General features: G+C 39.3%; 1 protein-coding gene across 1 annotated transcript in view; it reads left to right on the plus strand.

The window, feature by feature from the left end:
• The window catches only part of LOC126428401 (ectopic P granules protein 5 homolog), a 359,767-nt gene that overhangs the window by 103,175 nt on the left and 230,147 nt on the right, over window positions 1-26,445 (plus strand). Inside the window, exons 13-17 of the mRNA XM_050090322.1 lie at window positions 3,474-3,800; window positions 7,825-8,228; window positions 16,998-17,141; window positions 20,425-20,602; window positions 23,750-23,776. Of these exons, the coding sequence (XP_049946279.1) occupies window positions 3,474-3,800; window positions 7,825-8,228; window positions 16,998-17,141; window positions 20,425-20,602; window positions 23,750-23,776 (1,080 nt within the window). The remainder of the gene's footprint in view (window positions 1-3,473; window positions 3,801-7,824; window positions 8,229-16,997; window positions 17,142-20,424; window positions 20,603-23,749; window positions 23,777-26,445) is intronic.

Genomic DNA, 26,445 nt, shown 5'->3' on the forward strand with positions numbered 1-26,445 from the left:
AGGTACATTGTAGTGACATCTCTGTAACTTTATTAAAGCATTACAGTGCAGCTCATAATGATATATCATTATGCCAACATTGATTGTCTGCATAGACACAGATTTAACTTAATGCACACTTCTTTGCTGCCAATCGTCGTCTTGGGCACTTGGGTATCTGTAGCTGCATGGGCAGTGACACAACACGAGAGTTGTAAAGAATGTAGCAAGTGTTGAAGCTTCAGTCTGCTGGCTCACTCTGAAGATGGCCAAAATGTATACAGACAAAATATTATGTGAAGTAATAATGTTCAAGCGGTTGCTACCCTGAAGTGTAGTGAGTCACAATACCATATGCTATGGTTTCTTCTCATTCTGCTCCTGTATGGAGTGTGGGAGAAATGACCGCTTAAATACCTATTTACATGCTGTAATTAGTCCAAACTTATCTTCAGAGTCACTATGGGTTGGTTGGTTGGTTGGTTCAAGGATCAAAGGAACCAAACTGCATAGGTCATCGGTCCCAGTCACTATGGGAATGAGATGTAGGGATAGAAGAAAATCTCTACAGTCTTCACTCAACCCTCCCTAACTTGACACATTTCTGTGGAGTGATGTGCTTGACACACTGGGGTGGAATACACACCACTGACAATAATTGGTATAACAAAAAATGAAGTGAAGATTTTTACTTGAAAAAATTTTTATTACTTCTCAAAAGCTTACTTTTTGAACTTCTGTGGATGACATTACTAAAACATGAGATTACAAATTCAAGTACCAAAATAACTGATTAAAGCACCGATTTTTAAAAGAATCATAACCTTTTATGATTTCATATAAATTTATAAAAAATTAACTGAGTTTGCTCAAGATATAATTCTACAAGGAAAAAAATAGTGCATTACTGAACAATCTAAAAAAAGATATTTACTCTGGAAATAAAAAGAAGGAATATCTTGAAAAAGTGCAAATTCTGATATTATCCAAATAAGTAAAGTTTTTATTGTTTAAACCTAATTTCACATGATTTTGACTAGAAAATTGAGGAAACATGTTCATAACAATGAAATGAAAGAATTTCAATCAAATTTACCTGTCTGTAACATAAGTACCTGTCCCAGATAACTTAGCTGTGCTCATTGCAAACTGGATGGTGGTAGCATGGGCAGCCATTGTTGCTTCCAACATGTTGCGTCTGTTGTGTTGTCAGAGCGTACTTATGGCGTACCTCTCCTCTGTGTACGGCAGTACGACATCAGGACATAAATTCTCTAAGTAATAGAGTGCCATCAAGTTTTCAGATTATACACCAGCTAATTACTTGAATAAAATATTATCTATTGTACAAAAAATTAGACATGATAAAACATACTACACTCACTTTATTATTCACAGTCACTCCAAAATATACTTGAAGTAAGGCATTTAAATTTCACACACTAGGCCTTACTTGTCAACGGGGGTAGGCAACCCCAGTCGATTGTGCATGGCTGCCATAGATGGTTTGAAGCTTCCAGTGTGATGCTCTGGTTTTAGTTTTGGTGGTTGTGTCAAAGTCTTAGCAGATGGCACCATAGACCAAATATTCTCAGGTTTACATACTTAACAAAATGTGGGCTTGGGGTATGCTAAACTTCAGTATGTCAAATAAGGGTTAATACTGATTTTTGAAACTTTGTAAGTATCCCTTATTGGCATCTGTCATAAAGCGTATGTCAGTTCGTTTTTTCATTTCTGTGAAACTCTTCCATGAGTCATACGAAAAAGAGACCATTGGTGCTATCCTTCTCTGTATCCATTCAGTATCCCCTGCTAGACCTGTTTGGTATGGGTCCTAGATGTCTGTCTGTCCGTCTGTTACAAACCCTTTTCCTCAGGTACATATCAAGTTGAAATTTATGTCGCATAGTAAGGTCTAACATCTCTTGGTCGTGTAATAAATGTAAGCTTCTAAGTCAATACAATGAAAAGATACGGCCATTTATCTCACATATTTTGGTACTTCCAAACTTTCTCATCAAAATCTATAGGTCCCATTGACCTAGAATCATGAAATTTGACATTAAGCGAACACTCACATACATAATTATTAATTTATGGATTATCAACAGCTGTTTGGAAATTAACACACAGCTTGTGACATTTGTAAAGTTTTCATATGTATATGAATTCCTAAACAGTATTTAATGTTTCCTGAAAAATTAGATTTTTGCAGAAGGTGAGCTATTAGGCAATGCAAATGCATTAACACATATTTGGTCGTTGACAGGTGGTGAGGGTACAGAAAATTGTGGTAAATTTCCTAGAATTTGAAATCTGATGAATTATGTGAATTCTAAATGAGAAGATGAACCCTAATCTTCCCTTCACTTGAAACATCTGGGCCGTGGTTGACATATAAAACTTTCTCCTGACATTTCATCACAGACTATGTAAAGCAGTGATCTACAACAGTAATTTGAGGGAGTGCTGAATATAGGGGCAGTGTAGAGGGTACCACAGTCCACTACCTGTGGTAACGCCAACTTTCTCGATTGAAAGTAATCATTTGTCATTCGTACGTTTCAACATTGACATCCAAATTGTATCTAATTTAACGCCTTCCTTGTTTGTGTCAAAATTATTGCAGTATTTATAAATCTCAATTGCCTCTCTGCACATGTGCACATGATAATGCGACGTTTTCGATATGATACTTGCCTCACTGAATTTTATTTCATAATCACCCTCTTTGTGAATGTGTTCCATTATGGCCAATTTATCCATATGTCTCAGGCGGCAATTCCTCTTGTGTTCACATTTCTTTTTGCAGTACCAGTATAAACCAGACCACAACTACAAGGAATTTTATAAGCACTTGCCATAGCCAAAGGATATCTTACATATTTTGCTGGACTTCGATGTACTTTTATCTTCTTGGTAGGTCTGAAGACTGTTTCCACACCATCTCTGCACATCGCTTTTCCAGTGCTATCTGTAATATAACTAATGAATGGAAGGAAAACTTTCCCCTTGGGCAGCCGTTGTTCCTCGTTGATGCTGATTCTCTTGAATCTTCTTGAATATTGACCATAGGTTTTCGCCCTCATCCGTAAAAATAAGTTTGTTCCTGAATTTTGTCTTCTTTATCTACCAAGATTTTAATCATACCTCTTTATTGTCTGGGTATGTGGTTAGCATCTTTATGAAGGTAACAGTCAGTAAGTGTGGCTTTTTTGTATACCCAGTGGTCCGAACGTCCCATCCCGTCACTTGATGGCAGACGTGTCCAAAAAATTCAGTCGGCCATTGTTCTCAATCTCGGTAATAAATTGGATTTTCAACTGTCTAGATATATCAGGAAGGTGTCCAGCTTCTCTGCACCGTGTTTCTGTACTACGGAAGTATCATCACCGTAGCAGAACCACCCGCCTGCTGGGTGAAGTAGGTACCTGCCGAGAAAGCTTACACCGTGTGATTAATCTTCCCTGTCTCCACTGTCCTCCCGGCAGATGAGCCTGTACCTGTTCCGGGAGCTGCCACTGCGCCAGTGGCGGCCGGCAGACTCCGATCTGTCATTGCTGTCGGAGTGGCTGCTGCACCGCCCTCTCGCCACTCCCGAAAACCAGCTGGCCCGTCTGGTGCTCGCCGGCCTCGACTGGGGGCTGGCGCCAGGTGGCCGCGAGCTGGTGCTGCCCCTGGAGGTGCACAGGCGTGCCGCCTCACTCGTCGTCGAGGCCTGCGATCGGCACGAGGCTCGGGCGGGCCCACCGTCCGGGGGTACAGTCGGGGCCGTTGTGGGTGGAGGCGCCGCCGTCATAGCCGAGGGCGTCAAACAGGTCAGTGCCGGGAGTGGACGTCGTTGGGCACACTGTGTGCGGGGCTCCGTGTCTGCATTTGCTAGCTGTCTATCTGGTTAGTGACTCAGTTTGGAGCAGCAAATGGATAACTTAATTGTCATAGGTAAGAGTGCCGCTGCCTTAACTGAGGGCACTGAGCAGATTGTGTGTGAATACGTGATCTGATCAGATAGTACTTTGGATCCAAAGCATTTCAAATTATTCTTATTTCTGTCTTCTCCATATTATTTAGCTGTTTGGCTGTTTTCACGGTGAGGCATTCTCAAACATAAAGACACCCAATTTTAACTGCCACATTGTAATGCCTCCATTTTCTGTTAATAAATAATTATGTTTTATTGTATGTATCCTTTGTTAAGAGGAATGTTACTTCCATTTTTATAGTTCTGATTAAGTAAGATGCTTTGTTGAGACCATTTAGCTGGATTATTTCTCGCAAGTATTTAAATTCTGAAATTTTCTTTATTTTTCTGTGCTTTGACTTCATATATTTTGGTGCATCAATAGCATTAGTCATGTTACAGTTTTTTCAAACAAAATTTGTAATCTAGTTTTTTTTTTTTGCTACCTCTTGGAGAATGTTTATCTGTTTTGTTGCATCTTGTAGGTTCTCTGTTAAGATAGCTAAATCATCAGTGAAAGCTAAGCAGAGAATTTCAAGGTTCTCTCTTTCTTCCAAGGTTAATATTATTATTCATTTGTCTTTTGTTATTTTTCTCCAGTTGTGAACCACTTTCACCAAAATGCAATTGAATAACAATGGGGAGAGTCCATCCGCTGTCTCATAAATGTTTTAGTTTCATCTAAAATTTTAACTTTGCAAATTGTATGAGTCAGAGTTTGACCAATAGTATTTTGGCCACACAGAAATAGGTGCGCGCATGTGTGTGCATGTGCGCGTGTTGGGGGAGGAGGATTATGCATAATTTGTGTGTTCAATGTCCAGGAAATTGTTATATGTTGCCTGACATTTGGAGAAATATATATTTCTTTAAAAACAGTCTGCAATGCAGTAAAAAGATGCAGGAGCTATTGTGGCACCACCAACTGGAGGAATCTTCACCACAATCAGCAAACATCACTTGTGCAGAATTATGTAATTTTAAATGTTAGCAGTCAGCTGAAGATGATTCTGTTGGTTCTAAACTGGTAATAGCGCCATTTATTACTAGTAAATAGAATTACAACATTGACTGACTGCCATTTTTACTTTAGTATTATTGACCTATAAAATGTGGAATCTCGTTTTATACATAAAACGAGGGAAGGGCAACAGCTTACCTATAGAGGACGGGTGTGTGTGACACAAAAACATGTAATAGAAAACTGTCACTGCTAGTTTTGAGCTCTGCTCTTTATCTATTAAGAGGACCCTCCTCCCCACACCCGACCCCCCCTCCCCCACCTTTTTTTTTTTTTTAAAAGGCTGAAATAACAATACTAATAGTATGAGTATTTACAATACATCATTTGTTTCTGTTAAAAAATTCGTCAATGGAGTAGAAGGAGTTGGCCACTAGTAAGTCTTTCAGGCTCCTTTTAAACTGATCTTTATTTGTACTGAGCGAGGTGGCGCAGTGGTTAGCACACTGGACTCGCATTCGGGAGGACGACGGTTCAATCCCGTGTCCGGCCATCCTGATTTAGGTTTTCCTTGATTTCCCTAAAATCGCTTCAGGCAAATGCCGGGATGGTTTCTTTGAAAGGGCACGGCCAATTTCCTTCCCCATCCTTCCCTCACCCGAGCTTGCGCTCCGTCTCTAATGACCTCGTTGTCGACGGGACGTTAAACACTAATCTCCTCCTCCTCCTCCTCTTTATTTGTAACTAAATTTTTTATGTTTGCTGGCAAATTATTGAAGATGGGTGTTCCTGAGTAGTGGACCCCTTTTTGAAGTAAAGTAAGTGCTTTTAAGTCCTCTTGCAGATCATTTTTGTTCCTGGTATTGTATGTATGAACTGAGCTGTTTGTTGGAAAAAGATATATATTATTATGACAAATATGATGATGATGATGGTGATTAAAATGTGGGGCATTCAACTGTGTGGTTATCAGCGTCTGTATAAATTCCCAACCTTTGCTCAGTCCAATCTTGCCACTTTCATGAATGATGATAAAATGATGAGGACAGCACAAACACCCAGTCATCTCGAGGCAGGTGAAAATCCCTGACCGTGCCAGGAATTGAACCTGGGACCCCGTGCTCGGGAAGCGAGAACGCGACCATGAGACCACGAGCTGCAGACTGTAATCAATGACTGACTGTGGTCAGATCACAGATGGAAGCATGGTCTCAAATGTAAATCTGCTCTTTTCTCTGAAGTTGAATGAAGTGATTTGAGGAAGTGTTGTCGAGTTACACTTTTATGAAGTTGTAAAAAGTTATGGAATGGACACATACCTTCAAGCAAAATCTCTATTCTTCTCTTTTTTTCATGACACTGCCTTTAAATGTTGACTCTTAGCAAAAATACTTGGTCAGTTTCTTAGCTGCCTTTATTTTATCAGTAACAAATGACACAAAGTGTGATGTAATGGTAAGCTGTAAATTAGTAAAGGCAACTCTCATAACTTGTTGCCATTAGGCATTAGGCAGGAAATTGAAAATCATCAGATATTCAAAATCAATTTACAGCTTATTTTCTTACTGAAAAGAACGCCTTGTGGAACACACAGCATTTCATCAACTAAGCGTTGATTCAAGAAGTACTTTCCGACACGAGAGGTATGTCACAAACAATAAACTCCCAAGTTGAAAAAGCATTAACTTTCTGAATTATTTATGTTAAGTATTATGTGACCCATTTGTTAATTATACCATAATTCCACACAACTTCAATTTCCGAAACAAAATGATGAGATTGGCACAATAGAAAGAAATAAAAGAATTCAAAACACATTGAACATTATCAGGGATGGCGGCCGTAATATAATTGATGAAATAATTTTTTGCTTAACTTAAAATTGTGTTAATGCTTAGACTACAAATGTTTTTCCTTAAACAATTAAAGCATGAAAACTAGTTTCGCTTGTTTTCTACAATTATTTCCAGATTGTGCAAACTGTAAAGAAGGAGTGAATATGCAGCAAAAACTATCATCATTAACTGTAATCATGCAGTTACATGCATTTGTATTGTGGGCTGACAAGACTAAGTCATTATGTAATCACAAACATCATGGTGAACGAGCCAGTTTGTAAACCATAATCTGGCAAGATGATGGCAGTAAGGAAGGCAAATGGCCAGTTGCATTGGTGAAAATAGCATCAAAAACCCATTATTTGCAACTGTACAGCAGCTACTATAGTGAGAACAGTATATGCATCAGTAATGAGAATTGTAAAGATCTTCCAGCTTGCCATATAAAATTTGCACAAATTGAAGTCTACAAGTGAAACATCAGTAGCCCAACCAGTTTGGCGCGACATGTCAAAACTAAGTTAGTTTCGTTAGATATTACACATCACGCCAGACAGATTTTGGACTTACGACGTTTCACTTTTACTCTTCAGCTTGTGCAAATTTAATAAAGACGACTATTTGAAGCACCAAGCTGGATCACTCCTATGGAACACCTGACAATTCTTGTTACTGTTTCATATACTGTCTCACTATAACAGCTGCTATACAACTGCAAATAATGGACTTGAAGCTATTTGTACTAATGCAACTGGCCATTTGCCTTCCTTACCACCATAATTTGCGAGATTGTGGTTACAATGTAGCTCATTCACCATGATGTTTGGGACTACATAATGATTTAGTCTTGTTGGCTCACTATATGAATGCATGTAATTGCATGACTACAGCTAATGATAATAGATTTTACTGCACATTCACCACTTTTTTACTGTTTGAATGATCTGAAGATTGTTGTAAAAAGCAGCCAAAACTAGGTACAGTGGCTTAATTGATTAACAAAAAAATTTGTGGTCTAGGTATTTAAATTTTTTTAAATTACTCCTTTTTATTTCGTAAAGCAACAAGTCTTCTTGGGACAGGTGTCAAGCCTGGTGGTGCAGCGGACACCCCCCCAGTCGCACGAGCACGCACTCTCGCTGTGGGCTTGGGAGATGCTGGCACGACTCCGCCTACACGCCCTCGACCAGCCACGCCACGCCGTGTGGACCGCGATGGCAGACCCCGCCTCTGCCGCACCGCCCCGCAGTGCAGACGACGGTGCGGCACCCGGCGGCCCGACGTCGCGGCATCCGGTGGCACTGCTGGCGTCGGTGCTGGGGTCGGGCTGGGGCCACAGCCCGCCGCTGGTGGCCGAGAGGGGGCTGCCAGCACTGCACGCCCTCGCCGCCATCCACGGCCGCTACGAGCAGGTGGCCGCCGCCCTCGAGCTCGTCATTCCGCTCATGCTCGACTGTGCAGACAGCGTGCTGCTCAAGAGTGACAGGTGACACAGCTGAGCATATGATGCATTTGCTGCTTTATCTTGGTGTATGTTATATAGCCCTCTGTACACATTTTGGTCCCATTTGTATCAGATTGAAATGTAGCACGAGTATCTTAGGAGTCAGATTTAAATGGGCTCAAAGTGAGGAAAACTGCAGACATAAAATTGTCTGGTGTGAAATATTTTGCATGAACTGTCAAGTCCGTGGCTTGGTTTTTGCCCAAGGATCTAGTGACATTGTCGAACAATGGTTAGTTTCTTATAGCATTGCTAATTCATGAGATTAATCACAAAGAAGGTAGAATCGTCAGGAGTGCCCTAGGAAAGTGTGATAGGACCGTTACTATTTTCTATATACATAAATGATCTGGCGGGCAGTGTGAGTGACAATCTGCCGCTGTTTGATGATGATGTCATAGTATACTGTAAGGTGTCGAAGTTTAGTGACTGTAGGAGGATACAGGGTGACTTAGACAAAATTTCTAGTTGTTGTGATGAATGGCAGCTAGATATTAATGTAGAAAAAGGTAAGTTAACGCAGATGGGTAGGAAAAACCAACCTGTAATGTTTCCATACAGTATTGCTAGTGTCCTGCTTGACACAGTCAAGTCATTTAAATATCTGTGCGTAACGTTGCAAAGCAATATGTGGTGGAACAAGCATATAAAAACTGTGGTGGGGAAGATGAATGGTAAACTTTGGTTTATTGGGAAAATTTTAGGGAAGAGTGCTTCACCTGTAGAGGAGACTGCATATAGGATGCTGGTGCAACCTATTCTTGTGTGCTGGAATCTGTACCAGGTCAAATTGAAGGAAGACATCGAAACAATTCAGAGGTGGGCTGCTAGATTGGTTACCAGTAGGTTCGATCAACACATAGGTATTACAGAGATGCTTTGAGAATTCAAATGAAAATCCCTGCAGGCAAGGTGACTGTCTTTTCGAGGATCACTATTGAAAAAATTTAGAGAACCGGTGTTTGAAGCTGCTGCAGAACTATTCTACTGCCACCAACATACATTATGCACAAGGACCACAAAGATAAGATGCAAGAAATTAGGCCTCATACAGAAGCATATAGACAGTAATTTTTCCCTCGCTCTATTTGTGAGTGGAACAAGAGAGAAAATGAGTAGTAGTGGCGTAGGGTACCCTCCACCACGCAACATATGGTGGCTTGCAGAGTGTGTAGATAGATGTAGCTGTAAATGTAGAATGAGTCATGTTAGATTCAAGGGACTCATTCATATATGTAAATGCAGCTAAATACTATCCACTTACAAATTCTCATAAGTCAACTTTCACAACTTCACAACTTTCACATTCTCCCTGCCTACCTTTCTTAATATGGAAATTTTGCATATAGTTGGCAAAGGGTGCAAAATCAATCTTGTAGAAGAGGTTGAAATTTATAAACAGTCCCATCTTAACTCTTGCTGAATGATCAACTCGCACTGATTTTCGATTGTATAGCCTCTCTCTTAAATAATTCACAACAAACTACTTTATGCCAAACTTTCGTTGTACCTGATTACACCTTCAAAACTGGCTTGGTCACAGATTTTTAAGTAATTCATTGTATTGTTTCTGTCTAGTATGTATGAATGGCTTTTAAGTAACACTGATCTTTTAACCAAGTTTGATTCCGTTGGAACCGTTTTTGTGCAGTGACTGTAGTAAATTTCAAAAAGGGAAAGGAATTCAGCAATCGGTCACAAATCCAATCTTTCTTTCTTTTTTTTTTTTTCTAGATTTCAGCCATTGAATAGGTACCATCAATGAACTGAAATTGAGTCATATAGGCTTGTCAGTCTTTTGACTGCACATTTTATTATACAACTTTTGGATGTACATTGCACAGCCTCAGTTAGAATCTGGCAGCATATGCCCTGAAGCCTTATAAGAACTTGTGGGGCGAAGAGCTTGATGGGCCTATATCACTTGATTTAAATGTACTGAATGTAGTTATTCAATAGCTGAAATCTAGGCCTGCAATAAAAATACAGATTGGATTTGTGACATTGATAAATTCCTTTTCCTTTTTCATTGATTATTCACTTTTAAGTGCTTTCTTAATATAGCCATGAACTAAATCTCAGTTTATTGTGTAACTGTCAAATGCTGACTTGCCAACATTCCTAGGAAAGTTCGCTAGCTTTCACACGGTAGACTTTCTTTAGCACCTGGGCGAGCTGCAGGAATGTTTCCACCCACCAAGTCAAGTTGTAAACACACCCTGGGGCCTCTCGCATGCCTTGGGGTTGACGGTCACAATCCTCGCCATCTAAGCCCGTCTGGAGCTCACTTTTTTGTGTTTCCTGTTAACGCATGTCCTGCAGCTGGCCTTGTCTCCAGAATAGTAAACTCTTCAATATATCGCTGCTTCTCCATTGGCATGGTGCCACCATCACTTGATGATAAAATTTGATTAGTTTACCTGCCATTTTTTTGGCTCCCTTTGCATAATGATGACTTTTTTTATAAATACGTATCAGTTTGCTTAACACTCAGTCCATGTTTTAATGGTCTGTTTCAATCCTTATGTTAATCATTTTATATCATTTGCTTGTACTCCTACTGTTGCATACTTAATTAAGCTTCTATGTACACTAGCTCTCTCATTTTATAAATGGGCATGATTAATGCTCTTCATGGCACCAGTATGTTGGTTGACTTTCATCACATAAACTATATACAATTTGTAATTTGACAGTTAGTCATTTGCTAGTCATTGCACATATCACGCATTTTTTGTGATGTGGGACTGGTTATTGATTTTGTAACAAAGGTATGTTGTGGTTTGGAAGCTTAGCTATTTTACATTTATTTGAACAAAGCTGTTACACTACTTCTGTTCAATCAGTACATGTTTTTAATGTACTTGTTTTACATATGTATTTTTTGCCAGTTATTTGTAGGACACTACCATCCGATTCTTACTTTGCTGTTGGCTTACCAGTGATTTGAGCCTACTTTAATTTTCGGGATGACAGTTTAAACTGTTCAGGCTGGTAAAATAAACTAAATAGAGGCTGTTTTGGGCTGCTGACAACTGACTTTTCATCTTTGTTGTTATTCCTAACACCCAACTTTTATATTTCACTTAGATAGAAATTCTTCTACAGAATATAAGGGGTTGTCAAGGGGAAAACATTTCAGTTTGTCTTCAAACTTTGCTGTCTGTCAGGCATTTTATATCATTGGGTAAATGATCAAAACTTTGGTGGCAGCATTGTGTACCACTTTTAGGCCAAACAAAAGTCAGCCTAAATGTGAAATAATAAAAGCTTATTTTTCTGGTGTTGAAATTATGCACATCATTGTTCCTTTTGAACTACAGTGGATTATATACAACAAACTTCATGAAGTTATATATAAAATCAAAGATGAGGTGACTTACCGAACGAAAGCGCTGGCAGGTCGATAGACACACAAACAAACACAAACATACACACAAAATTCAAGCTTTCGCAACAAACTGTTGCCTCATCAGGAAAGAGGGAAGGAGAGGGGAAGACGAAAGGAAGTGGGTTTTAAGGGAGAGGGTAAGGAGTCATTCCAATCCCGGGAGCGGAAAGACTTACGTTAGGGGGAAAAAAGGACAGGTATACACTCGCACACACGCACATATCCATCCACACATACAGACACAAGCAGACGTTTTAAAGACCCAATATGTCTGCTTGTGTCTGTATGTGTGGATGGATATGTGCGTGTGTGCGAGTGTATACCTGTCCTTTTTTCCCCCTAAGCTAAGTCTTTCCGCTCCCGGGATTGGAATGACTCCTTACCCTCTCCCTTAAAACCCACTTCCTTTCGTCTTCCCCTCTCCTTCCCTCTTTCCTGATGAGGCAACAGTTTGTTGCGAAAGCTTGAATTTTGTGTGTATGTTTGTGTTTGTTTGTGTGTCTATCGACCTGCCAGCGCTTTCGTTCGGTAAGTCACCTCATCTTTGATTTTATATATAATTTTTCCCACGTGGAATGTTTCCTTCTATTATATTGATATCATTAAACTTCATGAAGTGATAAATATACTGTGAATTTGTTGTCAGAATGCCCAACTCTTTTTAAACAAAGCTCTACAAGATGTTTGTGGGTGAGCTCCTCATATTATTCTTATAGCATGTTTTTGAGCAATGATCACTTTCTAACTTAAATTGAGTTACACTGGAACATTATTCCATATGACATCATTGATTGAAAATATTCAGAATATGTCAACTTAATGATTTGTCACTTCATGAGATTTGCAATGGTTTGAATTGCAAAAATGGCTGAACTAAGTTGTTTTAGGAGATCCAAAATGTGTTTATTCTAGTTTAAATTCTTGTCAGTATTGGCACCTAAGAATTTTGAATTTTTCACACTAGTTATTTCCTCACCATGTGTCACACTTATCATTGGTGTAGTGCATGTGGATTTGACTAAGTTCTGTCTTCATCGGGTCATGAGAAATAATAATAAAATTATTGACAGACGTTACATATTCAGCCTCCTGGCTGACTGACAATTTCTTATTTTGAAGGCTGACTGTCTTCTCAGAGTGGTGGCTTTCAGTGAGCTCATTGTGTGGCTGCAAATCAGGTAGTGAGCAGTTGCTAGTGTCACACTGCCACTTACCGCTGAGTTTGTGTCCTTGTGCCCACGACAGGTTAATTTCCATCAAGAATTGTTATTGTTTGGTTTTGAGGACTATTAGATAATTTTAATCTGTTGTTACAGAAGTGCCTTTGTGTCCAATAAGAGTTAAAAGCCACAAAGTGAGGATTACAATGTTAAGTTATTCACTGTAAATTGAGCCCCGTTATTACCTGTAAATGCAGAGGAGTAGAGACTAATGCATGTTGCACTCTTGTTACATATGCTGGGAGATAGTGTTTACACAAATGTCTCTGAGAACATGATTTTTTTTCCTGACATGTGGCTTAATGGTGGATAGTCATCATTATAAAGTGTTGTGGCTTTTGCGGGTTTGGTCCTGTTTGAGGCCAACTGATTTGTAGTGTGTCTTCCTCTTTTCACTTCATCCAGCATTTTTATTCTTTTACTTCATATTTTCTTCTGTCCTCCCATTTTTTACAGATTTGTGAGAGTTCTAGGTTTCTTTACACTCTCAAGTACTTTACTGTTCTTCACTTTATCCGCCCATTTTTTTTTCTCCATTCTCCTCCAGAACCACATCTTAAATGCTTCAGTTTTCTCTCTTTCTCTCTTCTTCAGTGTCTGCTTTCACAGCCATGGAAAAAAACACTCCACACAAAATACTTAACTAACCTTTTCCTTGTAATTTTCCAATCTTTCGCAGCAGTCTGTTGACATCTTTGAGGAGTCAGGTATCTTGCCAGATATCTGTGTCATTCTTCTATGATATTATGGTAATGTAACTCATTATCTTCATCAGGTGCTACCTGAGACTCTTCTTCATGTTGAATTGGTCCAGCATTTATATTTGCGACATTCCCCTCCGTGGTTGCTTCTAGGCATTTCCTGTGCGGTCTGTGCGCAGTGGACCCGTGCTTAGGTGCTCCATCTTTGTTCTGGTGCACTCGCTGGCATTTAGACATTCCATTTTCAGTCCAGAGTTGTTCTGGATGTTTCCTCTGTGGTCTCCACCCACTAGACACAATGTTTAGCATTCTGCTTCAGTTTGGTGTGCCAGTTGTTCTGCCTACGACATCAGTTCTTGTTTATGTGGAGTGCTTCTGCTGCCCCTGTTGCATGTTCAGCAATTCCAGTGCAGGATCCTTCTGGGATTGGTACACAGTGTCATGGTTCTGGTTTTCCATCACCTTTATGTCTCTAGACTCTCCTATAACAGCGTCCCAATACCTGGGGGTCTGTGCCAAATCCTTATTTCGTCATAGGTCATGGAACGATTGAGTGCTGGATAGTGCTCGGCAATAGTTGATTTAGTTGCCTTTCTTAGTCGTGTGTGCCTCTGATGTTCATTGCATCTTATGTCCACTGTCCTGGTTGCTAGGCCAATGTATGACACTCCACATTGGCAAGGTATTGATAAGTTCCTGGTTTTTGTGGTCCTAGGTCATCTTTTACATTCTACAATAGTCTCCTGATCTGAGTAGGTGGACAGAATGCACACTTGATATGAAGCTTCCTAGCTATCTACATGTGACAACATGTGTGCCCTGTGGCCCAGTGTCTTCAGAACTCCATTCTTTTGTGGTGGATGGTAACAGTTGCTGGCTTGCAGTAGAATGATGCTGACATGTGGCAGAATACCCAACACCTGAGAGAGGTCAACATTTTCCTTAATTGCACCTCCATTTTGTGAACTTAAAAAGCATTTATTTTTCTGGAGTACTTGCTTTGAGATTGCACTTCTAGATCTTACTTAATTTTCATTCATCCAGTGATTAATTAGCTGGTTCTCAAATATATGTACTCTGCATCCTGTTCAGCCTGACTTTCTGTTGTTTTCACACATCTTCTTTGTCACATACTCTCATCAGCTCAGTTTTCTTTGTGTTGATTTTCATTGTGTACTCGTGCAATTCTTCTTCAACTCTGGATAATAAATTTTGACGAGAGATTGTTTTATCTCCAAGCAGTGCAACGTCATCAGGAAATCTGATGTAGTTGATATTCTTTCCTCCTGTGGTTATACCTTTACTTACAGTGTGTGTATTGAATAAGAAAGCATATGTGCAATGTATAACAAAATTTTTTCTCACCTCCTTCTTGTTATTTTCGTCACTGGAGTCATTGTCCTTCTCCTAAACATTATGAAGAATATCACTACCATGGTTTGAAATATTTGATTTATTTCCCTCAAACTGCAATAGCTTTTCTCATGTGAGACTTCAAGATTATTTTTTGTGTGTGCTAGGCATGACAAACATACTACTGTCTGGAGGTCAGTTTACTTTCTTGTGTTACTGCTTTATCATCTGAAAACATAAGTATCTTAGATTTGCATGTTTATTTAATTCCCGGATAACAAATGATTTCCAGTTTTTAAAGACATCATCAATATAAATGCTAAAAAAGGTGATCATATAGGAGATCCATGTTTCACTCCTTAATTGATTTATACCTCACCTGTGTCTTTGTTTTTGGTGGCTGAATAATCCATTTATTTTGTTGATCTGACTAATCACTCCGTTGGTACATAATGGGTAGATGTCACATCTCTGTGTTCAACAGTGTGAGAGTTTGGCTAATTAGAGACCTCAGCATGACATTTCTTTGTGATGGGTAGTGATGGCTTGAGATGTGGAAACAGACATCAGTATATTTGGATTTTCTGTACACACCACAGGCGAAGGACCTGTAGTGGGCACAAGGGCTCAAACTCAGCTGAAAATGGGATTCTGGTGCTAACAACTGCACACAGCCTGATTTTAGAACAGGCAGCAAGCTCACACGAAGCTCCTGAAGATGACAATTGTAGGTCATCAAAACATTTCAAAATGGGGTTGTCGGTGCAACCAGGATGCTGAATATGTAAAGTCTGTCAGCGATGCAGAGGAAAACTCAAAAATCACTATGAGTGATTTATTTCTTTCCCCCTCTCAATTCAAATTCTGCACATCTAGGAGTACTACACTAGTGATAAGTGAGGAAATAATAACTGGTGTAGAAAATTTTAAATTCTTAGGTGTCCATATTTATGAGAATATAAGCTGGAAAAAAAAACAAAAACAAACAAATTTCTGAACTCCGAAAAACACAGTTCAGCCATATTTGCACTCCCAATCATTGATTGAAAACCTTGGAGGAGACAAACCAACTAAATAACATATTTTGTATATTTTTGCCCAATGAATAATGTTCTTGGTTAACTCATCTTTAAACTTGCTGGAAGAATGATATGTACCGCTCACTTACAATTGTCTTCTAGGAATCTGTGTAAGGAGTTACACACTCTGACTACTGATTCACGGTGTATTTATTCATAAAGTTCATTGTAAATAATTCACTACAGTTTGGAAGGAACAATGATTTACAAAATCACAATATTAGAAGGAAAAAAAATTCATTACTCAACATTAAGGTTGTCTTTATCACAAGAGGTGGTGCACAATGCTGGCAATGAAATTTTTGGTCACTTATGGAATTATATAAAATATCTAGGTAAAAAATCTACCCACCAAGTGGGGGCAGGAGAACACACACAAAAAAGAGTCCTTCTTCTGGCAGAAGGGTTGAAGGGGAAGGAAGAGGGGATCAGGGGTTCTGTGCGACTTTTCCGACCCCTAGCCCTCTTGCTAAACCTTTCCAGTTCCCCTTCAACTCTTTTGCCAGGAGGAGGAGCCTATGGCCCTGAAAGCTTGCATACACAAAACCTCTTTTTTGTCTTCTCCTGCCACCACTTGGTGAGTAGATTTTTTGTTTATCCAATTACACTGTATTGTCAAAAATTGATTATTTTTATTGATATGTATATAGAGTACATCTGACAGATAGCAAAGTGAAGTTTGAAAACAAAGTAGAAATGTTTCTTCTTGGAAACTTCTTCTGTCACACAGAAGAATTTCTATCATGTATTGTGTAAAATCAGTTGGGAGGAATTAAAATAAATAAATGATCAGTGTGTATTAGTAGTTACATATTAATGTGTAATATGAATGTAAAATGACTTGATGAAAATCATTACGATTAACAGCACAAATGGCCCGTGGAACATACAACTAACTAACCAGATACACTCATCAGCAAACAAACTGAACTACAAAATTGAAGGTATCTCGACAGTTTCACTAATATTTGCTTACAGCTAATCACTGTGCTACTGTTGGGTTTCAGATACTCTGCCATTCTGATGTCACTCCTGACAGCAGATAGGACTTACATGAAGATGGCCAAGAACCTGATTGCCCCCGAGTTCCCTGGACCAGTGCTTAGGATGTTCGGGAACATGGTGCAGTGTCAGCTGGAGAACTACCGCAGGTATTCACTGCATTTATTTGTTTCAGCTTTTCATTTCATGTGGCTTTTATCAAACCTGCATTTATAGCATCTTTAGATGTATAAAAAATTTGTGACAGTGTTGACTGAACTACAGCATTTGAAATTCCAGAGGTAGCAGAGACAAAAATACGGGGAGCAAAACGTTATTTACAGCACGGATAGAATTCAGACTGCAGTTTCACTACCTGGTCACATTAATGTGACCATCTGTCAAAAGCATGAATAACCACCCTTTTGCAGCACACACCACTGCGAGACATGCAGGAAGAGTTTCAGTGAGGTTCTGGAACTTACCAACAAGAATGTGGAGTCTTGCCAACTCTTGTGCTGTAACCAGCTGCACTAGATTTCTCAGTTGAGAATCCATATTGTGAGCAACCATATCGTGATAGCCCCACAAATTCCCAGTTGGGGTTAAAGCCAGGGGCTTTTGTGGCCAGAGGATTACATTAAACTAGTGCTCTTTGAACCATTCACAAGCACTGCAAGCTGTGTGACATGTTGCATTGTCCTGCTGGTAGATGCCTTTGTGCCAAGGAAAGGCAAACTGCATGTACTAGTGGACACGGTCCCCGACGTTAGATACATACGTGAGTTGATCCTCTGTGCCCTTCCGAATGATGAGATCACGCAGAGAATGCCACAAAAGCATTCCCCAAACCATACCTGTTACAGGGTGTTTGCTTTTATACATTTCATGCCGTACATGCCAACTGCCATCTGTCCAATGGATAAAATGTGATTCATCTGAAAAGGCGAAGAAAAGCAGTCAGCATGGATGCGTGAACCAGGTGCATGCTACAGAGGCCCATATGCAGCAGTGTTCACCGAACAGTCTTTGAGGAGTCACTGTTGGTAGTCACTATTGGTAGCCCCTTAGTTCATCAGGGCAGTCAGTTGTTCAAAAGTTGCACATCTGTTTGACCATAGACATTTGCACAGCCATTGTTCACCCCTGTCACCTATGGCCCGTGGTGCACCAGAGTTGCCAATAGCACCATTTTGGCATGTGGGGTATACTTTAATCGCTGTGCCACACAAACAGTTTACAGACTTAGCCATTTTAGAAATGCTTTCACCCACAGCCCAAAAGCCAGTGATAATGTCTTTTGGAATGTCAGATAAATCGCTCCGTTTTCACATTGCGACAACGACTGCACTGTTTTCTGTGCCCCTCCGACACACTATATGCGCCCTCCACTGCTAGTGCTGCCACCTACTGTATGTCAGTGGTTATTGCTTGTTGACGATGAACATAGTTGGTGGTCACATTAATGTACTGGACCGTGTGTAAGAGTCGAAGGATGAGAAAGGGGAGCAGTGGTTAAGAAGGGAGTGAGACACGGTTGTAACCTGTTGCTGATGTTCTACAAATCTGTATACTGAACAAGCAGTAAAGCAAACTGAGAATAAATTTGATAAGGGAATTAAAGTTAAGGGACACGAAATTAAAAGCGTGAATTCTGTCACAGATGGCAGCAGACTTGAAACATCAGTTGGACGGAGTAAATATTGTCTCAAAAAGGGGGTATATGGTGGTTAACAACAGAATCAAAACAACCGCAATGGAGTGCAATTGAATTAAATCATGAAGTGCTGAGGGAATTGGTTAATACCGTATTTACTCAAATCGAAGCCACACTTTTTTTCCGGTTTTTGTAATCCAAAAAACAGTCTGCGGCTTAGAATCGAGTGCAAAGTAAGCGGAAGTTCTGAAAAATGTTGGTAGGTGCCGCCACAACTAACTTCTGATGTCGAATATATGTAGCGCTATACAGGCATGCTTTGCAGGCACAAAGATAAATGCTGGCACCAAAACCTCTGCGTCAGTAACTAAATTTAAAAAAAAAAAAAAGGTGGAAGATGAGCTTTTTTCTCCGCCCCGAGTTTCGACCACTGCCTTTTCATACATTAGCCAACGAAGGAAATACAAATTCCGTATTGTTCATCTTTGAATGTAGCAGCCTTTCAATGTACTACAAAAATCTGACTGGCAAGACTGTTTGGGATGGTTGTCAATATGGCCAACTCTATGTTTACAGTTTTTTCCTACCTATGACAAGAAATGGTTGCTAATAGGAACTTTTATGAATTGTGAATCACATGCAGTATTCTCTTCACCATAAGAATAATACGAATGTAAACATTTTTCCATGTATTCCTTCGTGTTTTGTGCTGTCTCATTTAAATCCTGTCTGCCTAATAAACTGCGAAACTAGAGTGAGGCAACAGCAAACGCGGAAGAATATCATGTCATGTCATTTTTATATTCATACTATTCTTATGCTGAATTTTGATAGAGTCAGAAATGAAGCACGGTAACTGACTAGATTTTTAAATCTAAGATGACTCTAATTTCTGTGCAGAATGTTATGTACGAAAGAGGCGTCTGCAAAGATTTTCAAACGGAGAAAAATTTTCGCTAAACTTTCGTTCAGAACATCAATCGTACGCAGTCTATTATTTGGTTCTTGTTGATCATTATCAAAGAAAGCAGCAGTGTAAGCAACAACAAATAGCAGTCTCTTGCCATTGTTTCGCTAATGAGACGATTCCTCTCTCTCTCTCTCTCTCTCTCTCTCTCTCTCTCTCTCTCTTAATTTTTTAATTGTAAGCGGCGGTAGCGTGCACAAAAGCAAGCCATGCCGCGAACGGCGACTTGTCGTAAACACTCATCATCAGAATGCGACAAACAATGCACGACACAGTACAATAATGCATTTTGAGCTTAGAGGGACGGAAACACCTATAACAAAGAGAACGGCACTTATAAGATCAAAGAAAAATAAGCAATCAATTCAAACCATACGAAGCACGTGAAAAAGGAGGCGTACCCGTATAAATACGGACGGAGCGCCTGACGCATAGCAATGACTACCTGGTAAAGCTTAAATGCTAAGCTTACGACTCGAACCAAACTACTGTAGCTGTATCTTCATTCATTCGACCTAAATTGTGTCTCATATTACAATGGACCAACTTTGTTTCGGTTTGGAGGTGCGGTCTAAAACGTTTCTCTCCCCTTGAATTTCGAGTCTCAAATTTCAGGTGTGGCTTAGATTCGGGAAAATTTTTTTTCCTTGATTTCGAGTCACATTTTTCAGGTGCGGCTTAGATTCGAGTGCGGCTTAGATTCGAGTAAATATGGTATATCAGGCAGTAAAAGGAGTAGATGTCCTCAGGTCCAGAGGCAGCTATCTCGTACTCACGTACAGTGACAGCTTGCAGCACTACATGTTGAGGTCCTTCCTTTCTAACGCAGGTACAGCCTGGCGAGCCCCCGGGAACTGGTGCGGCTGTGGCTGCTGAGCATGGCACAGCTCCCAGACTGGACACGGGAGTCGGGTGCCGTCTACGTGGCTGACATCGTTCTACGCTGCGCCTTCTTCTACCCGGATGCTCGCGATGTGGCCGTCGGCATTCTGGCTGATCTACACCAGGTGTGTTCCACAGATGTAGCCTTCTGTTTTCATCAGAAACATATGTTTGACCAGGACTGCACCCAAGCAGTGTGTTTGGACCTCTCGTGTTCTCCATTTACGTAAGCCATTTGTCCGATATGGTAGGCAGCAATTTGCAGCACTTTGCTGATGACAGTGTAGTGTCCCTGTAAGTTTTGTCATTGACTCGTTGTTGGTGGGAGGGTTCAGGATGACTTGGACATAATTTCTGTTTGGAGCAATTAGTGGCAGCTTGCTTACATGTACATCTACATAGATAGTCTGAAAACCATTGTGAAATGTACAGAAGAGAGTGCATAGCATAATACCACATGTTAGTATTTCTTACCCTCCCATCTACCAGTGGAGAACAAGCAGAATGATTGCTCAAATGCCTGTAATTAGTCTGAACTTGTGTTCACAACCCCTATCTTAGCGATATCTATTGGGCTGAAGGGTATCTCTAGATTTTGCACTTAATATTGGTTCCTAAAACTTAGTTGATACACTTGCATTGCATAATTTCTGTCTTATGTTCAACTGTCTCCCAATTCTGTTTTTTTTTCTTTTCCCTTCCCCTCCAGCGTTTATTGGTGATCAACTGACAATAATACAATCACGTGATCTTACACATCAGTTATATTACCTATCTTTTCATCATGAGTGTCTTACAAGTGTGTTTTAGACCAGACTTTTTTTAATGCATCATTAGTGGTCATTGGGGTTTATTCCTTTTTGTTTGACATTTTCTGAAGTTAACCAGCTTTTCTCTTGTTGTTAGTGGAGTTTTAAGTCAAAGAAAACTTGGTTGCAAAAAACAATACTACAAAAAGGATAGATCCTACTCACCATACAGCGGAGATGCTGAGTCGCAGATAGGCACAACTGAGAGACTGTCAGAAAATAAGCTTTTGGCCAACAAGACCTTTGTCAGAAATAGAACATACGCAACTCACACGCACATGACTGCTGCCTCTGGCTGCTGAGGACACACTGTGAGCAGCAGTGCATGATCTCACAGTGCATGATGGGAGACACAACTGTGTGATGGGGGTAAGGAGGAGGTTGGGGCAGGAATGGGGAGGGCTAGCAGGATTTTGTTGTGGCTGTCTGCTTCTCAGCCTCTCCACTACATGTTGTGTAGCAACTATCTTTATCATAATAGTGTTACATTCCATCCCGGGATTTCCTTGCTTGCAGAGTTTTGTTTCTTTCTCTCTTCAACATCTTAAATTGAGTACGCTCGAGGCAGAAGAAAGCAGTTAATATTGATGCTGTGGAAGAAGTCGTGCAAACAAATGAACCTGTTATCAGTCATGCTACCCTTCTTTCATATCAATATTACTGTAACACTATTCCGGAACTTGGTAGCCTTTCAGCAAAGTGGCAACAAAAATTTGATTTTCAATATTTTACATAGTTATTGACCAATTTATGAATTTAAAAGTCTGTGTCATAATCTACTCATTAAGAGATGTAATCTTACATTAAAAATTTAACACAACAAGACTAGTATTACAGCTAGAAACTGTGTTTGGTTTGAGGCAGACTAACTGGTGGCAGGCATATACCCTGGAGTTTATTCATCCAATATTTGAGAATGAGAGCTCTTGGTGACTTCCAACAAATATTACACATAATTTCAAACCATTATGAAACTTTTTCCCACTGGCACCCACCACATCATGAATAAAGGAAGAGAAGTCTGTCACTTACTACATTTTTTGCTGTCCATGCAGTAAAATTTCAATATCAGGCGCAATGTTTTGATTTATTATCTCTGTACTAGTAACTATTTGCATCACACAGTTTCCTGTGTCCACATATTCTGCTGATTGTTCATGCAAAATTGTATCGGTCTACAACATGTAGTTCAGGAGATATGTCGTCATAAACATTGAGGTGTGAGAAAACTAGCTTTTGCTGAAAATGGAGCACTAATTGTCCAGTTTGTATACATCCAATGTTGTACAATGAGAGCAATTAACAACTGTCAACAAACTTTAAGCATAATTTTAAACCTGTTTTAAACTTTCCCTCACTTATGTGCTAAAAGGCAAATACTTACTACATTAACTCATTTGCAAAGTATTCACATGTTTGTAGCTGTTTTGTAGATGGGAGTTATATTATTTAAAGAATCAGGAGATTATGGGTTTTTGATATCCCCTGTTAGTCCTGTTTGGTACAGGTCCTATTCACTTGAGCAGTATTCTTGGATAGGAAACACAAGTATTTTGTAAGCTGTCTCCTTTAAAGACTGATAACATTTTCTCTGTATCCTACGAATGAACTGAAGTCTGCTACCTCCCTTACTTATGACTGAGCCTATTGTTACACACACACACACACACACACACACACACACACACACAGACAGAGAGAGAGAGAGAGAGAGAGAGAGAGAGAGAGCTTGCTAGCCAGCTAGCTAGCTAGCTTCATTTCCCCATCCACTTAAGCAATAGAGTCTCTGTCCCCTTCCATGGCCTCCTCTCCACCCCCTCTCTGCCCCCCCCCCCCCCCCCCCCCCCCACCTCTAAACACTCATCAGTCTTTGTTTCTATTTTGCTGCATGGAGTTGTCAAAAAAGCCATAGTTATATGGATCTCACCATAATAATAGTTTTAACTGAATTATGAGACACGTGTCATGTTTGATGAGGCTGATGCACTATCACTGAGGTGAGGTGTGCACAATCTCAGAGGTGGGATGAACTAAGAACTTTTAAGATAACAATTTACTCACTGTGTTCTGCAGAACACAGTGTGAAGTAGAACTTGCACAAAATAATGTTATGTTCTATCAAATATGGGTCCTGCAGTACAATCATGAAAGCAATTCATTATTGATGGTATTTGATGATATTTAATTATGCTATTCTTACACTTTACTGGTTTATTTCCACTTTAACTGTGGTTGCTGTATGAAGCCTGTACGTTTGTAGATTTAACACGTTTGTAGTGCACAAGCTGTTATTTAAAGTATCAAAATTGTATTAGTACTGACTATTAGGTTATAATTCATAACTAAATTTCAACTTCTATAATATCAATGAGAATTTAACATTTTTTTTTAAGTATCTCATTTTTAGAAAGATATTAATTTTTGATATGAAGTATCTCCTGCATAATTATCATTTTTGTCCAGCAAGCCACAATGGAACTTGAAGATGAGGTAATTGTAATATTCCTCTTGCATGTATTTTCTTTTGACTGTAGAACTGGTTTTACAAGACATGCATGTTAGTCATTAACTGAGAGACTCACATGGAATTTTCTGTGAAAGGTTAATAGTTGAAAATAGCATACACAAAAGCTAAGTGGTATGTCCATAGCTCTGGTGGAAAAAAGGGCCCAAAATGTTTCCACAGTAACAAGGTGAAAGTAAAAGGCAAAGTGGAAATATTTGTCCATTCTATTTTTCTGTCTGTGTGATATCCTGCTTTACGCACAGTGTTTCAAGAGGAGTGGGAAATATTTGGCATATTAGAGTAGCCCAGGTTGAATAAAATATTCCATTAATGAGTGTCCAATTTTTATCAGTAACAGAAATAAAAATAATTACAGGGAGAGTTTTCATATTGTGTGTTGGTATTCCAATCACTATGGATTTATATATCAACTAGCTGTATCCGTCCAGAGCCACACTTTGTTCTGGATGAGTCTGGTCAAATGGAATAGAAAGAATGTAGAAAGCCTACATTTCTAATATGTGTGAGAATTGGATAAACATCCAATCCCTATCACATCACAGATGTGATAGGAATGGAACATTCTTCAATGGAGAATGTGTAGGACACTATCCTGGCTCATGCCACTTCCTCGTGCAATTGCGTGGGAGGTCACATGCAGATCAACTGCAACAGCTGCAGGAACATTAATTTTCAACTCTTCTTTCATTACTTGTTTCTTCCTTCTGTTGTGTTGTCTTAGTGTTACACTACCACTTCCACATTACTGATTGAAGACGTTGATAAATGATTGCCGAGATGGTCGACATCTATTGGGATATCTTGCTGCATACACTGTACAAGAATAAACTACATTCTTCATACATTCTCCATACACCATGAGCATGTCAGCTCTTTTTGCACTGCTTGGACTATCGCACACTAACTGATCAGCTAGTCACAATGCACTTAGGGAACACACAAGCACACTGTAAGCAAACATAACAATATTGTTCCTAGCAACTACATAGGTTGAATAGCACAAACAAGTATTGGCATGGAAACTTTTCATAATGCGATATCTCGTAAATGATTCGCACTAGAATCCTGCAGTAAACGTCACTGACGTCCGAATTAACTGCACCTTTAGTTTTCTAATGTCAATAGGCATTGGTCCATTAAAAAAAATGTATATTTGCACAAATACACCTTATAAGTATTGCTGCAATCTGTTGATTGGCTAACAATATGAGATCCTGACTATCAGTCCATTCTGTGAAAACCACACATCAATTTCCACAATATTTTCGATGCAACTGTTACGTGGTTCACCCTGTATATTGCATGCATACCAAATGGTATCCTGGTAGGTATATAAAAACATGTGAGTATTGGAATGCAGTGTTATTTCAAAATTTCGATGCAATCTGTGGAGAATAAAAGACTTGAGATTTGAAGAAACAAACACCTACATTTGTATTTATACAGAAACTGTAAATGTTCCTATTAGCAAATCTCTGAAAGTTTTTGACTAAAAGCTTTGAAATTTTGACACAAAGTTGTATTTGAATATGTGTGTACATTTATGTACCTATTTTTTAAATATATGTAATATATATTTTTGTATTTTTTAATACATTTAAGAATAATGAAACATTGTTACAGAATATCCCAAAAAGTTATCACACACACACACACACACACACACACACACACACACAAAATAGGCACCTGAAAACATGCCTCTATTAGAATAAAATGCTGTGTCAAAATTTCAAAGCAATTGGTGAAGAACATTCAGAGGTACACAACTTTGAACAAACAAACATTTACATTTTATTTATGTAGATTGCCGTTTTCATTCCGAAGTTTAGGTTGTGGTGGAGTTTATATAACTGAATTTTTCAACTAAATTTGTCATCGTGATTGTGATTTGTTACTCAATTCTACTGTATTGTCAAGCATTCCACACACATTTACAAATGCTGAGTATGCCAGTATGGTATTTGTGTATGAATTTTGTAATGGAAACACTGCTGATGCTTGTAGAGGATGTGGTTGACAATTTCCCAACCACAGATATCATATTATGAGTTTTTTACCGTGCTTTCACTGAGCTGTGCATGACTGGTGCAGTGCCCTGCAGGCATATTTCTTCTGAGTGTGCAGGTAAACAGTGTGTGGATGAAGCAGATGACATTATTTAGTTGGTAAAATGTATCCTTCAACAAGCATTACCATAATTTCTGCACATATTGGTGTTCCACTTACAGGAATGTGACAACCATTATGAATGCAGCTGTTCCATCCTTAACTTGTATACTAGATTTAATATCCTCGACAGGGAGATGAAGATAGACAATTGGAATTTTGCCATTGGCTAATTGCAAATCAACAAATAATCCCATTAATGCTGTTTATTTATGTAGTAACTTCCTCTTACCTTTGTATCAATAACACTCATAACTCACATCAGTGGTCCGATGAAAACCCACCTGCCTTTGTGGAGGTACATTTTTAAGAACTCTTCATTGTAAGTTTGTAAAGTGATACCATAGACAATCAGTTGAATGGGCCTGTTTTGTTACCACATCGCCACACAGGCCTTCTGCAAAACAAGCTCCCAAGATTATTGGTTCCTTTGCTTGCAAGGATGGTTATATTCTTGCAGCAT

Source organism: Schistocerca serialis, chromosome 12 (genome assembly GCF_023864345.2).
Source record: "Schistocerca serialis cubense isolate TAMUIC-IGC-003099 chromosome 12, iqSchSeri2.2, whole genome shotgun sequence".
NCBI classification, from domain to species: Eukaryota; Metazoa; Arthropoda; class Insecta; order Orthoptera; family Acrididae; genus Schistocerca; species Schistocerca serialis.